General features: G+C 48.3%; 1 protein-coding gene across 1 annotated transcript in view; it reads right to left on the bottom strand.

The window, feature by feature from the left end:
- Nucleotides 1–16,839, bottom strand: part of Tmtc1 (transmembrane O-mannosyltransferase targeting cadherins 1) — a 204,997-nt gene that overhangs the window by 11,112 nt on the left and 177,046 nt on the right. The window contains exons 14-17 of the mRNA XM_087903940.1: nucleotides 6,054–6,156; nucleotides 3,767–3,902; nucleotides 3,173–3,317; nucleotides 2,146–2,283 (exon numbers count right to left, since the gene is read on the bottom strand). Coding sequence (XP_087760066.1) covers nucleotides 2,146–2,283; nucleotides 3,173–3,317; nucleotides 3,767–3,902; nucleotides 6,054–6,156 — 522 coding nt within the window. The remainder of the gene's footprint in view (nucleotides 1–2,145; nucleotides 2,284–3,172; nucleotides 3,318–3,766; nucleotides 3,903–6,053; nucleotides 6,157–16,839) is intronic.

The raw sequence follows: 16,839 nt of genomic DNA, 5'->3' as shown, positions 1-16,839 counted from the left end.
GAGCAAGAATGCAACGTCCTGATCACTTTTCAAGAAGGTTGCACAGTTGTAGTGAGGTCTGCCCTGGTCACATGTCAAGTGGACTACTGGCCCTTGGTGCCTGCCCCACCTCTGCACAAAGACATTGCTTAGAAGCACAATTCTGCTTTTCCGTTAAAACTCCAAAGTTTATCCTAGATCAGGACTAAACCCCATGCCCTTCCCCTAGGTGTGTGTGTGTGCACACGTGAGTGCGTGTGTGTGTGTGTGTGTGTGTGTGTGTGTGTGTGTGTGTGTGTGTGGAGAAGAGGGTGTGTGCCTGGTCATGTTGGCATCTTGAACTGCGTGTTCCCCCAACCTTTGTACCTCAGACCCACCCGCGTCTGTAGGGTCTTTGTGCTGTTCTCAGCTGCCCATTTTGTTTGCTGACTTCTTCCTCCCCTCACACCTCGCCATGTGCTGATTCTCAGTGGGACGCTTTGGTGCGGGAGAATTATCTGTATTCTGTCAATCATATTTTAATAAAACGCTGATTGGTCAGGCAGGCAGTATAGGCGGGTCAACCAGACAGGAAGTAGAGGCGGGGCAAAGAGAATAGAATAAGGTTATGGAGGAGGAAGGTCCCTCCGGCACTCCTGCGCAGATCACTGAAGAAGCAACATGTAAGCTGCCCCCGCTGGAAAAGGTACTGAGCCATTATGGCTAACATAGATGAGAATAATGGGTTAATATAAGTTATAAGAGTTAACAAGAAGCCTGACCTAATGAGCCAATCAGTTTATAACCTTATGGAGTCCTGTGTGTAATTTCTCTTTGGGATTTGCCGGCTGTTGGGGTACCGGGCGGGACGGAAACCCCAACAAGCCAGCCCTCATGTTACAACGCTTGGTGTCCCTCTTTCCCAACTCACCAATACATCTGTCTTGACCAATCTCTGCCTTTCTCTCTAAATAAGCTCCCTTGGGAACAGGGCAGCATTTTTCCCCATTCTCCCTTACGCCTAGAATCTACCATAGTGTCCAACACTTTTCAGGCATTTAACAAATATTTTCTTCAGCAGGGTATGAATTAAATGATTATGTGATTTTCAACATGCAGATAAAAAGTAACAGTTCTGGCAGTTCTGCCTCCCAGGGCTGTCCTGAGGATCGCATCAAACAGCAGACCTTGGAGAGCGAGAGGGCATGCAGGAGTGGGCATGCAGGGGCTAGGCATGCAGGGGTTGGTCATATAGGGACTGGGCATGCAGGGGCTGGGCATGCAGGGGTTGGGCATGCAGGGGCTGGGCATGCAGGGGCTGGGCATGCAGGGGCTGGGCATACAGGGCTGTGCTTGTAGGGGCTAGGTATGCAGGGCTGGGTATGCAGGGGCTGTGCTTCAGGGGCTGTGCTTGCAGGGGCTAGGCATGCAGGGCTGGGTATGCAGGGGTTGGGCATGCAGGGGCTAGGCATGCAGGGGTTGGGCATATAGGGGCTGGGCATGCAGGGGCTGGGCATGCAGGGGCTATGCTTTCAGGGGCTGGGCATACAGGGTTGTGCTTGTAGGGGCTAGGTATGCAGGACTGGGTATGCAGGGACTGGGCTTCAGGGGCTGTGCTTGCAGGGGCTAGGCATGCAGGGGTTGGGCATATAGGGGCTGGGCATGCAGGGACTAGGCATATAGGGGCTGGGCATGCAGGGACTAGGCATGCAGGGGCTGGGCATGCAGGGGCTGGGCATGCAGGGACTAGGCATACAGGGTCTGGGTATACAGGGTCTGGGCATGCAGGGGCTATGCTTTCAGGGGCTGGGCATACAGGGCTGTGCTTGTAGGGGCTAGGCATGCAGGGCTGGGTATGCAGGGGTTGGGCGTGTAGAGGCTGGGCGTGCAGGGGTTGGTTAGCTGGAAACAAACTGTAATAATGAGATAAAGTATCTGGAAACCAAGGATGTGCCATTTCAATATGTGTCAGGAGGTAAGAGGGTGTCTGAGAAAAGTTCCTAGTGGGTAGGATATGCAGCCCAATGCTCTCCAGACTTGTTGGCACTGTGAACATAGTGCTGAAGGATCATTTGGTGTACAATGTTTGTAGGTGTGACCCACACATGGCTGGAGAACCCTTGTCTACCTCATCCTGGCATCCCCCCTTGCTCTGGTGGCTGGGAGCTGGAGAGCGAGCTTCCTTACCTTCTCATGCTGTTCCTGCTTGCTGTAGATTGCCGACAGCAGGCGGTAGCATTCCAGGCATCTGGGTTCCTCCGACACTATGCGACTGGTCATCCTTTCAGCTTCCAGGGTCTGACCCATCACAGCTAAAACCTGTGCCTGCAAAACCAGAGGGCACCAGGCTTAGAAGACACCTGGTCACCCCTCAGCAGACGAAGCAACTTCTCCAGAGAGAGGTATGCGCAAGACACCCCTATGCCCAACACAAAGCATTCAGAGAGAGCTGAGTGCCACAGCAGAGAGTTCAGTGCTGGGCTACGGACTCCTACATGCATGTGGGTGCCACTGATACCCACCAAATGGCTTGTGACCCTTCAGGGTTTCTCCATTTAACAGCCCTGGCTGTCCTGGAGCTAGCTCTTGTAGACCAGGCTGGCCTCGAACTCACAGAGATCCACCTGCCTCTGCCTCCCAAGTGCTGGGATTAAAGGCGTGTGCCACCGCCAGGCTGGCTTGTGACTCCTCTTAGAAAAGTTGACAGAACATGCCAAGAGGTAGCTCCCTGCCATCCTGACAGAACACAATGTTTGTAAAAAGACGACAAATCTGACTTAAGAAGGAAGCGTGAAGTTCCAAACACTGAAATTGAAAGGCAGGAGGTGTTAACTATCCTGGATTTGACCACTGCATTGCAGTTATCTGAGACGATATGCTCATATGTAGGCATCACGTAGGAAACAAGTTAGAGACAAAGGGGAGGTATTTACAACAAACTGTCATGCCAGCAAAAGCACACCATGTAGACACGTCTGAACATGCGCATGTACACACCTGTCTGATCACACTCAGACAGGAAGGAAATAACAAACAAGTGCACTCAAGTGCCAAAAAATAGTGGATCTGGGTCAAGTACCCTCGACAGTTTTATTCCTCTGTGATGAGCAGTCACACTTCGGCCCTAGAACGCTTTCCTTTCACTCCGGAGGCTCCGGCTCTTGGTTTGCAAGCCACACTTACACCTTGTGTCACTTTCTCTTCCTCTACTCACCAGGGCCAGGCGGAGATCCCTCTGGGAAGGCTGGAGCGAGACAGCTTCCCGGTACACTTCCAATGCCTCCTTGTGTCGGCCCGTGTTGTAATAGAGTGCTCCCAAAGGGGACAGGACCTCAGCCGTGTGGGCCACCTGCAGGGCGCTGCAGGGAGAAAGGCACACAGATGCTTCTCTGGTGGACTGCGCGTAGGCAGAGGCAGGACTGTCCACTTAGACGCTTGCTTGAACTTACTCAAGGTTATACTGTATCCCGGGTGAAGGCCTCCAGTGACCACCAACCTGGCAACTGGGTCTCAAGAGTCTGCATCAGCACTGATGGCTGACTTGCTCAGGTTCTGACAAAGTGGCAGCCCTACACCTGTTTCTAGCATTGAGACGGCTGCTTCACCCCTGAGCACTGTGACCTCCCCAGTGGGGAACTCCTCTGAGCAAATAACTACACTGCCGCGCTATTCTGGAAGTGAGAGTCGGTCACCTCAATTGTCGTCACGTGCTCCCGTTCTGAAAGCCTGTCTGTTCCAGTAACTGAGACGCCCGTGAGGAACTACTGATGGCTCCAAGAGGCTGGGAAGGCAGGGAGGAGGGACCTACCGTTTGTACCACTCTTCAGCCATGCTGTTCTCACCCAAGGACCTGTAGAGTCGGCCCAGGTTCACCACGGCCACATGATGGCTTGGGTTGAGCTGGATGGCCTGCTGGTAGTGAGCCACGGCCTTCTCTGGAGAGCCTGTAGTGGGGCGGGGCAGAGGGCAAACCACAGGGATGAGGGGCGTGACCACAGGGATGAGGGCGTGGCTCCCAGTCTCCCTCGGGACTTACGCCATTCTTTCTCCTCATGACAGCATCATACCATCGGGTATGCGGTTTGTGATCAGCTTGAGTTTTGGCCTCTTATGCTTCCCCTGCCCAACCTTGGCCCTTCACTGTTCATCAACACTTACAATGAAATTATTAACAAGTCGGCACTGATTCTGTTTGTTTGAGACAGAGTCTTATACTATAGCTCAGGCTGGCCTGGAAATCACTGTGTAGCTCAGGCTGACCTAGAACTCATGGAAACCCCACAGCTTCGGTGGAAGTATTGTGATGATTGGCAGGAGTCACCACAACTGGTTGCGGTTATGTATTTGAGACATTGGTGCTTATCATTACACACAAAATAGAACGGACCACGACAGAACAAACACAGGTCTCAGTAATTTCTAAAGGTCTGTCTCGAGTCACAGGACAAGAGAGGGTGACAGTGCTCAACTGGAAACCCGTAAATCATACATTTTAATCAATGTGCGCGCGCGCGTATGTGTGCATTTGTGTGTGTGCATGTGTGTGTGTGTGCATGTGTGTGTGCATGTGTGTGTGTATGTGTTCGTGCATGTGTGTGTGGTGCACACACTCTCGTGTGCATGTGTGTACAGGAATGTCAGAGTGAGTTCCTGTGAAAATCAGTTTTTTCCTTCCACCACGGAGGTCCCAGGAACCAATGTCAGGTGGTCAGGCTTAGAGGCGGTACCTTACCCACTGACCCATCTTGTTGGCCTCAACGGTATGCATTTGATGTGATTGTAAACACAGTGGCTATGTCACCTTGCATTCGCCCCATGTGTATATTAAAGCCCTCTGTTCACATGGCCTCCACAGTATTCAGGATCCTATTGCACTGCCCCTTGGGATTTAACAGGTACTTTTTAAAACCGCCAAAACAAAACGATCACTTTACAGACATAGATGCTAAAGTGCAAAGACCTTAAGAGACTTGGTAACAATCCCAGGGCAAGGGAGACAAAAGCCAGAGGGAGAACCAAATCTCCCTGGTCCAAGAAGGGTCCCCAGAGAAGCTTCCTAGAAATTAGACAAGTGACTGAATCTCAGAACAGCCTAAAGTGTAACTGACCGGACCCACAAGGCTACACATTAATCTTTCCCACACACTCTCTCGGAACACAGGTTTATCTAGGACCACGTCAGAGGGGCATCAGTGAATGTCAGGTTCTTTTCAGAGGGGATTTTTATATGGAGCTAGCTACTTGTTGAATTTAAAGGACAAGCTTTAGTTCAGGCGGGTGCTCCTCTGCTCCTCCTACTTGAATGATGTGTTATCATCTAATGATCCAGCAGGGGGCACCACACATCAATTTATATGCAAAAGTAGCTGGCTTTCCCTAGACAATCCAATTGTGAGCTACAGTTTATCCAACGGGAAAGCTTCACACGTCCTAGAAAATGAAAATCCGTTCAAGCGTTCAATATTGGAAAATAATAATCAGACTGAGTTCTCCTGCAGGGCAGACTGTTGTTGGGTCAGCAGGACAGAGAGGCGCTTTTGCATTAAAGCCTAGTGTCCTCTCATGGCTTCTGGGGATTCACCACACATGATCAATGTGTGGAGCTCTGCACAAGTGCAGAGGAAATGGATCTGTGCCCAGTTCCACCTATACCACAGGGGACCACGGTGTCGAGGCTAGGATGCAGTTCTGGAATGTACATCGAGGAAACAGTTCCAAAGGCTTAGAGAAGCCGGTTACAGACACCAGCCACCATTTGCTGGAGGCAGGTGTGGAGGCAGGTGTGGAGGCAGGTGTGGAGGCAGGTGTGGAGGCAGGTGTGGAGGCAGGCTCTGCACTGAGGAGTAGGGTGGCAGCCCTGGTGTACAGCCCTGTGGGTGTGGAGGTAGGAAAGACAAAGCCACTTCCTGCCCTGGAGAGCTTTCTTAGAGACAAGATTCTGAGATGAACTTGGAGATTTAGGAAAATGTCGGCCCCATGGTGCATGGCTCCAAAGGGAAAGCCGCCTGCATGGTTGATGATTGCCACTGATGAGAGAGAGAGAGAGAGAGAGAGAGAGAGAGAAGGGAGTCTCAGCAGAGTGGTGTCTCACTCACCAGAGTCAACTAAGAAAACCGCGTAGTTGTTGTGCAGATCTGAGCTGTCCGGGCAGTTCTTTATTCCAGCCTGGTAGATGTCCTCTGCTTCCTTAAACCTTGCCTTTGGCAGAGAACAAAGAAAAACAAAGCTTTATAAAATAAACAGTACAGTTAAGATTGGGAGTGAGTTGGGGAAGGAGAAAACGCTGACTGAGCCTTGATTACACGCCACCAGGAAAAACACCACAAGCGTTGCCTGAATCCAAGTCAATGCTAACCACGTACCAGCAGAGACGTGTTTAGATCCTCTGGTGCGAACGCACTGATACTTACGAAGATGTAGCATCTGAATGGATCCAGACCTGTTTGTGGAAGAGGTCTGAGAATGAGTTTTGAATGGGGCTCTTTCTTCACCCTGGTGATGCTGATGGAAATGCTGAATATCGGTGTGGGTGTCGAGGCATGCAGAGGTGGCTGCTGGGCTTGAAGGCAGAGCTAGAGGGTTGACAGCTGCCTCTGATAGAACAGCCCTCTTCTTTCTTACCGCCATCTAAGATTTGCTGGGGGAGTTCTGCAGTGTGTGTGTGTGTGTGTGTGTGTGTGTGTGTGTGTGTGAGAGAGAGAGAGAGAGAGAGAGAGAGAGAGAGAGAGAGAGAGAGAGAGAGAGCCCTACTTGCTCTGTAGTTCAGGTTGACCTAGACTCATAGGCCAGGCAATCGCCACAAGCCTCCTGCCTCAACCTCGCGAGAGTGGAATCAGGGGTGGGTTTTCAGGCGGGTGATGGGGGAGACGGGTGCAGATGAAGGGAGGGCTCTTACCCCTCCTCTTCCTGAAGTATTTCAACCCCTCAGCAAACCCTGTGCTCCTTGCCTTATTAAATCTGTGCTTTCAGGGGGCTGGAGAGACAGCTCGCAGTTAAGAGCACTGGCTGCCCTTCCTGAGGAACCGGATTCAATTCCCAGCACCCACAGGCAGCTCACCCCTGTCTGTGGCTCCAGTTCTAGGGGATCTGACACCTCACACAGTCATGAATGCAGGCAAAAACCAATGCACATAAAAGTATTTTGAAAACTGGACATCCAATAGTAAAAAAGACATGGTTTATAAGCAAAATAAAGATGTGCTTTCTGAATTGGCTCTGAAAGGGACTGTCCGCCCCCCTGCAGCACACGCCATGACAATCCCCACACCTTCAATGTGCCATTTTCTACCTACCTTCCTTCTCTGTGCACCTTAATGTATTTTAATTATTTACAATCTAATAACTTTTTTTTCCAAGAAAGGGTTTCTCTGTAGTTTTGGAGCCTGCCCTGGATTCTGTAGACCAGGCTGACCTCGAACTCACAGAGATCCACCTGCCTCTGCCTCCCAAGGTGTGCACCGCCACCACCCAGTCCCAATTTAATAACGTTCGATTCAGAACATAATAACTTACAGGTATTTTTTCCACAGTCATCTAAAATCATTGTATCAACTTTCTTTTAAAACACGTGGATTAAAATTATGTAACTAACCAAAGGTTCTGAGAATTCTCTGAAAACTGCAGTTAATTTTATCTCCTAGTGCTACTGTTAAAGTCGGGTCAAAGAAACTGATCAGGTACAAAGCACTTGCAACCTTTCCTTAAGATGTGAAAAGTTTACCGGGAGTTATCATGGCTTTCATCAGCAGTGTGAAGACGGACACCGCAGCCTGTAAGTGAAGGTCTGTGGGGTGGCCATCTTCCATGGCTTTCATCAGCAGTGTGAAGACGGACACCGCAGCCTGTAAGTGAAGGTCTGTGGGGTGGCCATCTTCCATGCTGCTCAGTAAGTCAGGAGACTGAGATCCGGGTGGCCGGGACACCACGGGCTCTTCATGTCGTGTGGAACTACATATACATTACAGTGCTGTCTGTCTGAACCCAGTGATTTCAGTACCACGGGAGAGGGGGAAGTTTACACGTGACAAGCGGTATGTGATGGATCAGAGATCCATAGGGCGGCCAAGGGAGATGCACGCTTCTTGAAAGCCTTCTCTAGCTGCCAAGTTTGGCAAATGTCAAAGTCAGAGAAGTTAAAGATGAATGAAAAATCTCAAAACAGATACTTTGATCTTAGTAAGTCTGAAATAAAGCTTTGGAAGACACTGTCTGTTGAGGAGCTGACTCTCTCTCTCTCTCTCTCTCTCTCTCTCTCTCTCTCTCTCTGTGTGTGTGTGTGTGTGTGTGTGTGTGTGTGTATAAGGACAGAAAGGGTGTACACTACACCAGATTCCAATTAGAAAGTACCACAGGGCACTTGCTCATTTGTTCATGGTGTATCACGGGTGCAGCTGCTACAGGGAGTAGGCCACATCCATCAGGAATCGTTCCCTGGGACCTGTGAAAGGGCTCAGTGGGTAAAGGAGTCTGCTGCAAACCTGACAACCTGAGTTCAATCCCCAGGACCTACGCAGTACAAGAACTGACTCCTTCAAGTTGTTCTCCAATCTCCACACCTACATGGTGGTGTGCATGCACACACACACATACACATGTGGGCACATGCACAGACATATGCAAGCACACACACGCATGCATACATGTGCACATGCACACACACATGCACACACACGTGTGCGCACACACACTTTTATATATATAAGGAATTGTGTTTTTATCTACAGCGTTCTGTCATGGGTAGGAGGAGGGGCTTATAAGATCTCCTACCTTCTTGAGTTGCTACAGGCAGCTAACAGTTATGGGGAAGGAAGAGCCTTATACCTCAGAGGCATAGCTTATTTCAAACAATAAACTATAACATAAATACTGCATTTATATAAAAATACCTTTCAAAGCAAAAGAAGATATGGTAGTGGCATTAACTGAGATGTTTATTAGATTATTTTGACTGTGGTCATACTAGGGACAGAATTAAAAGCCTCGCACATCCTAGTTGTTGGCCATAATAGATTGAATCTTTTTCGATCTCCTTCATGTCTGACCCAGGAGAAGATACCTGGATGCCCACACCTGCTTTGTGATGTGTGTTTTTCTGTGATTTCTGTTATTGGTAGTTGAAGTGAGAAGAAAGTGTGACCCGCGAATTGGAACGTGGAAAAGGGACCATCATCGTAACAGCCTTTTCTGAACTGTGGGTATATCATGTGACCACCAAAAACTACTGCCAGTTCACAAAAGTATGAGGGTGAAAGGTAAGTTACCTTTTCATATCTGTAGGAAAACTGTGAACCCTGGGGAGGGGGCTCCCTTAACACTACCAGAGTTGGCTCCGAGGACAGTCCACAGCAAGGTGTATTTAATAGGAGGTGTACAGTGGGTTCTCCTAACAGTAGGAAAAGTTCTCTGAAGAGCCACAGGTTGGATTGCATCCAGAAATGTGTTCATCCTAACCTGTTTAGCAAGGCAGTCATGAAGTGACTGTTCACTGGTACAGCCCTGGGAAACAGGGGATGTATATCTGTGACACTCTGGGAAGCTGGGGACTCTCAGTCTGGCAGCCCTAGAAGAGAAGACCTGGAGGTTAAGGGATGACAGGTCTGACAGCCTGTGGCTTCCTAGTCTCCTGTTGACTTTGCTAAGCAACTCCTCAAGACACAGCAGCTCTGGAGACACCAGAAGACTCTGCCGCTCACTCCCACCACTGTTACTTTCTTTACAAAACAGTAAGCGATCAACTCAAGTGATCCCAGGGCTTTTCTGAGAAACGCTCTATCAATATTTGATGTCTCTCTTTCCTTCACACCCAATCAAAATGAATCAATGGGCTTGGCATTCTTCTGCCCTGAGGCAATGCTGGCATTTTCTAGTGCTGTGTGTCTCTGTCTCCCAGCCGAGTGTGAGCAATGCGTGTGTGATAGCAGAGAAAAGAGGAACAGCCACTTCAAAGAGGACAGTCAGGACCGGAAAGTGAAGAGGAAAAGGTCATTGGAGAGATGGCAGAATATATGTGATAGAGAGGGACAGAAGGGGTGCAGGGATTGAAGTGCTGAACTGGATGGAAGCAGGGGAATAAGGTAAGGGGGGTCTGAATGGGTTAACCACAGGAAAGGATTGTGAGACAGCCGTATGGAAACCTACTAGTAGGAGAGATAATTTATACACACACACACACACACACACACACACACACACACACACATTTAAAAGTTCAAATGGAAATACCATGCATGAGTGGACAACACAGTTCCCAAAAAATTATGGTAAAAAATCATGAGATGCCCCCTAAGAGTCAGCTGGTAGCCCCACCCCTAACTGAGGAACAATTGCTGGCTGTAGCTCCTGCTGGAGGGAGAACCATTCTTTTACCTGGGTTGTCTGTGACCCAGGGGATCACCCTCCCCACCCTGAGAGACAGTGAGAACCGAACAGAGTTTCTACCTCCTCAACGCTGGGATTATTTACACTAGGTTATAAAGAAGAAGGAAGTGGGAATGGGAGAGAGATGTTAGGGGAAACCATGGCAGAGAGGAGAAAAGAGGGATGAAAATGATCATATTACATTGTATACATATGTGAAATTCTCAAACTGACACACACACACGATAAGAAAGAGCTTAAGAGCATGCCTCTGTAGGAGTGACACGGGGGACCAGGAAAGAGGAGACCCATGCGTGTGGGTCCCAGCTTCTCCTGCCACTTTGCCCATCCTCTACTCTTGTGGATGTAAGATCCATGCACGGTCTACTTTTGGTCAGGAAGGTTTCCCTCCTCAGCTACCCGCATCAGCTTACAGCACCGGCCACACCTTAGCCACACCAGCTCAAGTCCCCACAGCGTCCTCCTTGGTGCCCAGTGCTGTCCACACGTGCTGCAGAATTTCTTACTCCCTGCTTCAAAGTTCCCTTTCCACGACTAGGTTCCAGGAAGGCAAGACACCGGACTTGCTACTTGAGGAATCCGTGGTGTTGGCTGGGATTTACATGTAGTTACCATGAGCTAAATGATTAAATCAACACATTCTTACACTAGGGTTCACTCCAAGTTAACTTAGCTGTGAGTGTTGAGTGTGACTGACCCCACTCATGATAGCATTGCAGGAGACAGACCGAGTCTATCCTCTGGCAAACTCACATATTAGGTCTCAATATTCTTCCACTCTGACATTAAATAAAATCACAACCCCAAATACATGGAAGGAAAATATTTTATAGATGTTTCATATGGAGTTTTTCAATAGACTATAACCCTGAGGCTAGTTTTAATTTACACTGATCAGGATTACAAACTTAATTTCATTTTCTTTACAGCAAATGCAATGCCAAGTTTTGTTCTATGATAAGAACTAAGTGGTTGCAAGTTCCTATGGGCTCAGGAACTCAGCCCTGTCTGAGAAGTTCAGCATCTTCCTCTGAATGCGGAGGGAGATCTGGGGAAAGCCAGGCAGAAGTCGGCTACTGCTACCCTAAGACTTTCCCCTTCTGTTGTGTGGTACACAGAGTGGCGTTCACTTTCTCTAGAGCATCTAACATCTCAGAGATAAACATCCAGTGCTTTCCTTCAGGTTCTGTGTTCTCTCTGGAGCCTGAGGCCCACAGATGCAGGCCAGTGAGCCTCAGGGATCCTTCTGTTTCCACCTCCCCAGCGCTGGGATTATAAACACAATCCATCACACTTCATTGTTTGTTTACATGGGCCCAATCCATCACGCCCGCTGTTTACATGGGTTCTAGAGGTCAGACTCTGGTCCTCAGGCTTGTTCTACAAGCACTTGACTGACTGAAATGTCCTCCTAGCCCTAAGATCCTCTCCACCCCCACAATACTGTTCTTTACTGCTCACTCTGAAAAACCACCTGCTCATAGATGGCTTCATTTGTTTGAAGTCCAACATCACTTTCCTATCCCAGGTGTCCGCCCACCCATCCTGTACATGTGGGATTTTCATTTCCATGTTCTATGTGATTACAGGTATGAGCTACCACACCTAGTTCAAAGTATTGTTTTAAAAAAGTTATTACCAGAAAGAAAAAGTTTGCTGGTATAGAAAAAGAAGGAGGAGAAGGAAGGGAGAAGGAAGGAAAGAAGCAGGAGAACCCAGATGACCAACACCTGGTGCCTTAGTATATAAAGTACAGCACATTTTTTTAACTAATAAATAGGCATTAAATTGTAGGTGGTTCAGCAGGTAAAGAAGCCTGCTGCCAAGCCTGATGACCTAGTGAGTTCAGTCCTCAACACCCATGAGATGGAAGGAGCAAACAGACTCCCTAGGGTTGCCATCCGACCTCCACAAACATAACATGACACACGTGCCAGAACACAGGGGCCCTGCTGGGGTTCTGTGTGTCTGTCCTGGAGGGGTCCTGCTGGGGTTCCATGTGTCTGTCCTGAAGATGTTCTGCTGGGGTTCTGTGTGTCTGTCCTGGAGATGTCCTGCTGGGGTTCTGTGTGTCTGTCCTGAAGATGTCCTGCTGGGGTTCTGTGTGTCTGTCCTGGAGATGTCCTGCTGGGGTTCTGTGTCTCTGAGACTCTAAGGCTTCTGCTTCCAAATACTTGGACTACAAGCCTGAGCCACTGGCCCCATCACCATACAGTGTTTTTTTTTTTAAGACATAAACAAATAATTTAACATTACTGTTCCTAAATTTCTGCACTGAAATAGCCAGCTGGAAAGTGTACTTTAAATGGCAGAAAGGACAGAACTAAAAAGCCCTAGAAAAATCAGAAATTACAGGCAGAGACAAAGAACTTAGGGAGGAACAACCATTTCGGGTAACTTAAAAAGCCATTTCTGTGTGACTTGAAATTCGATGCCCGAGCTTGCCAGGAGGCAGCTCTGTCAAGAGTTAGGCCTCAGAAGCAAGCCCAGGCAGTTCAGATGGGCACTTAGCCCAGGGCAGGCCTTGATACACTAACCAAATGACCCCAAGGTGATGTTGATGCTTGTGAACCAGCCCAAGCTGTGAGCCCCGAAAGCCAAAGCTACTGCCCAATGGAATGACATAGAAAATTGTAACTTTAGAAATGGCCTCTAGGATTGCGCTGCCCTTCTCTGAGAGTTGCTTTCTCTAGTTCATCAGCAAGCAGGCTAAAGGCTCTGTGCATGTCCTTGTCTGGGTGATCACTGAATGTCTGGACTTCCGCTGGGCACACACAGGGCCACTAGCCAGTCCCAGCTGCTGGTCTCTGCTCTCAAGGAATTCCTGGACTTTCACCAGTGCCGTCCTCTCAGCCTGCCACAGCCACAGCAGAAGGACTTCATTGCAGATGCGGGCAGAGAGCCTGTAGGCTTCCAAAGTGTCCTTACCAGAGAGGAGTCGCCAATGGAACCCTACTAGTATAGCAGTATAAGGAATGTCTGTGTGAATAAACCAAACATATTCGAAAGACAAATCTTGTACGGACACCCTAGCTGCCCAGTGCCTCACAGTCCACAGGCTGTGCTCTTGGCAAACTAGAAATTTAATGTGAGTTCTTTCATGCAGCTTCTGGAATCTTGCCTGCACATGGGAGATTTTATTCAGTTGTCATTTCTTTTAGCGTGACCTTGGTCCACAGTTAGCATGAGCAAGGGCTATGTGTGTGACAGATGGTAGCTCTGCTCTGGAGGAGGTGAAGGTGTCACATGTGTGTGCAAGCTGACCAAAGTGTAAGAACATTGCTTCCATATTTTCGGGTGTTTGAAAGGCTAGGATGCTGTTAACAGTGGGGCCACCAGGAAAGGGCTGCTTCAAAGAACGCCAGGTTTGGGTTCTGACCTCCTGTTCATGCACCGTGTATCAGAAACTACGTTTCTTCTTGAAAGAATTCCAGACATTAAGGTAAGATGTGTAGGCTTGGAGAAGGGAGGGGCCCTGAGTTCCGCCTTACAGCTGTCTCCTCTCTTTGAAGTTAAAACCAATGGCCCTCAGGGTAGAAGAATCCTTCAGATTTTTCAGTGAGATTTTCAGAGCCCACAGCTCTGTCTGTCAGACAGGATGGCGATCTCCTGCAGAGCCTCTTTCTCTTCAGAGCTGCCGAGCTTTCCTTTCTTTGGAATGTGATAGCGTTTCCCATCAGCGAGCCACATTTCCACAGCAAACAACCCAATGGGGAAATCATTTCAGATATCTCATCTGACACTCGAAATTCAGCTAAGGAAAAAGTATATATGCTATTCTTTTAAAATTTTTGTCTGAAAAGTGCCTTTATTTCATTAAAAAGGCAATGACAATGAGCTGCCACGTGGTGTAAGATCTGTCTGTTGTAAAGGCACTGTGATCGTCCCTGATGCAAAGGTCAAGGTCCCTAAACATCTTGATCACCTTAAGTACTATCTTTTTTTAGATATATTTATTTTTATGTGCATTGGTGTTTTGTCTGCACATATGTCTGTGCCAGGGTTCCCGATCTCCTGGGACTGGAGTTACAGACAGTTGTGAGCTGCCCTGTGGGCTCTAGGAAGGAAACTGAAGAGTCCAGGCATAAGAAAATAAAAATGTAAAAATAAAGAAATATAAAGTTATAAGTCTAGGAGAATAAGAACAGACTATCAGCAGCTTTCTCAGCAGATCAAGGAGCATTCATTCACAGTGAGCTATTTTCTCAGATGCTTGGGAAGCGTAGGTCATTTTACAACTGGCTGTTTTATTTACAAGGCCAGAGTGTCTCTCTACAAATTAAGAGCAGTGTCCTGACCATCCTTAATAAATAGTAGATGTGAACTGAGTTTAACCTTTAGGAGACAGAGATATGTGACCTCTGGGTTAGACACCATCTCTGTTATGGGAAACTGGCACCACCAGAGGAGAGGCATGACCTCAGTTTACACCCGGAGGTACCAGGAGACAGTGGATAAATACAAAGGTTTAATTAATGAGCTCTGATAATGGAGGTTGTAAAATATGGCAGTCAGTATCTGAAAATTTACCTAAAAATAATGTGAAAGGCTTTTCTTCTAAGTTCTCAGCCCAAGAACCAGTTAATCCTAATTTATTAACCTTCTAGTGTTACAAGCAGCCCCTTTTCTGACGAATTGCTAAAGATATCTGTTTTCTCGCAATTAGTGACTTTCGTTGTAGTCTCCCCTAAAACATATTTCATGATGGCTGCCTAATTACTCATTGACACTAGCACTCACTCCCTTCTTTAGGGTCTCCGCTGACCAACCCAAGGGTCAGGGCAAGGTTGTAAAAATTCTTTTGTTCAGAGCTAATGCCTGGTGTCCCTACTATAAAAAGTGGGTTCAGAAACCGGCCTTTTCCCACAGCCTAACAAACACCATCTCTGGCTGTGGTCTCAGCTAGCTGATAAGCTTCTGTGCCCCGCGGTGTTTTATTTTTATTTTTTATTTCTGAGTTTGCTTCTGGTTTTCCTAGGATCTGGTTTTTGGAATAAAGTTTGCTTCTGGTTTATTAGACTTGGTGGTGTTCTCATCTCTGTGCGACCCCCCTGGACCCAACAGAAACCCGGGTCTTTTGAAAGAGCATCCGGTGCTCTTAACCACTGAGCCATCGCTCCAGCTCTGAGGCAGTGTTTTTAACTGAACTGAGTTCATCAGTTTAGAAAAGGAGGACAGTTGAAACGCTGGAATGCCTACTAAGGCCCAAGTGTTGGAATTACAGGTAGGAATAATACCTGCTTCACTTTTTGTAGGGTCCGAGGGTCTGAACTCCAGACTCCACGCGTCCTCAGTAAGTACCTATCCCACTCACACATCTCCCGGGCCCACGTGATTTAGATTTTATCCCAGGATACTAACCCAAGAAATGAAATAAATGATGAATCTGTGTTCTGATGTCATGGCTCAAGGGTGAAACCTCCCTTACAGGTCATTTGGGTCCCAGCTGGTGCTCCCCGTCCTCTGACAGTATCTCTAGGTAGAGGAAGTGGGACACTGGAAGCAAGTCTTGAGGTTTATAGCTGGGCCCACTTCCTGTCTGCTTCCTGGACCACTGAGATGTGAACAAGCAGACGTCAAATATCCCCCACTACAGAACCACTCATCACAATGCCCCTCTTTCTGTCCACGACTTTCACGGTCTTTCTGACCCCCAAGCTGTGAGCACCCCCTCCTCTCTGAGCTGCATTTGTTGGGGGTATCTGTTCACAGCCACAGGAAAGGGGGTGGACACGGAGATCTCTGGAAGGTAAAACTCACCACCAGCTAGGAAAGTGGAGAAAGTTTGGGCAGGAACTGGAAGCTGAATGGTTCTGGAAGAAAGGAGGGGCCTGAGAACCGTGAACTCAGCAAGAGGTCTCAGTCCACCAGGACTCCTAAGACAACAGGCTTGGTTATCACAGATGCAAACGTGAAATTACTTAACACTGTGGTATTTTTCCTTAAGGGCAATTCAAAGTCTGCTACCTGCCTGGAGAGCTGGGAGAGGCCATCTAAGCTGAAAACTATTAGTACAGTCTCCACTCACACCTCATTGCTGGGTAATGAAATTAAGGCAGGAACGTGAGCGGAATGTGAGTTGAGAGAAAAATAACACACGTAGAAGTAAGAACAGCGCAGAAGAGAAGCAGCTAACACCGTCCAGATGGCTGTCAATGTGGATAAACGGAAGTGGAGGCACAATTGACCTTTCCAGAAAACAGAAAATCTGCATGCACTGGATTAAAGAGAAAATAAAAACTAAATGTAATTTAGGAGAAACGTATATAGGCCTTCCAACACTGAAACATGGCTCTCTCACCCCCAGGGCCTCCTATAGACACACTGAATGGAACAAGGGATGATGGCCACAGCCTCGTGGCGGACAATCTGGGGTCACTACGAAGAGTGCCCCAAGACTGCTTCTCAGGCTAGTCCTCAGCGCAGGGCGGATCATCCCACCGAAGCATGATTCAGCGAAAGCAGTGTGACCCCGAGCCCAGAACAGGCTCTGGCGTGGGCACT

This window comes from Myodes glareolus, chromosome 3 (assembly GCF_982192425.1).
Source record: "Myodes glareolus chromosome 3, mMyoGla1.1, whole genome shotgun sequence".
Classification (NCBI taxonomy): Eukaryota; Metazoa; Chordata; class Mammalia; order Rodentia; family Cricetidae; genus Myodes; species Myodes glareolus.
The sequence above is the reverse complement of the archived record's forward strand: the minus strand, read 5'-3'. Positions and strand labels throughout refer to the sequence as shown.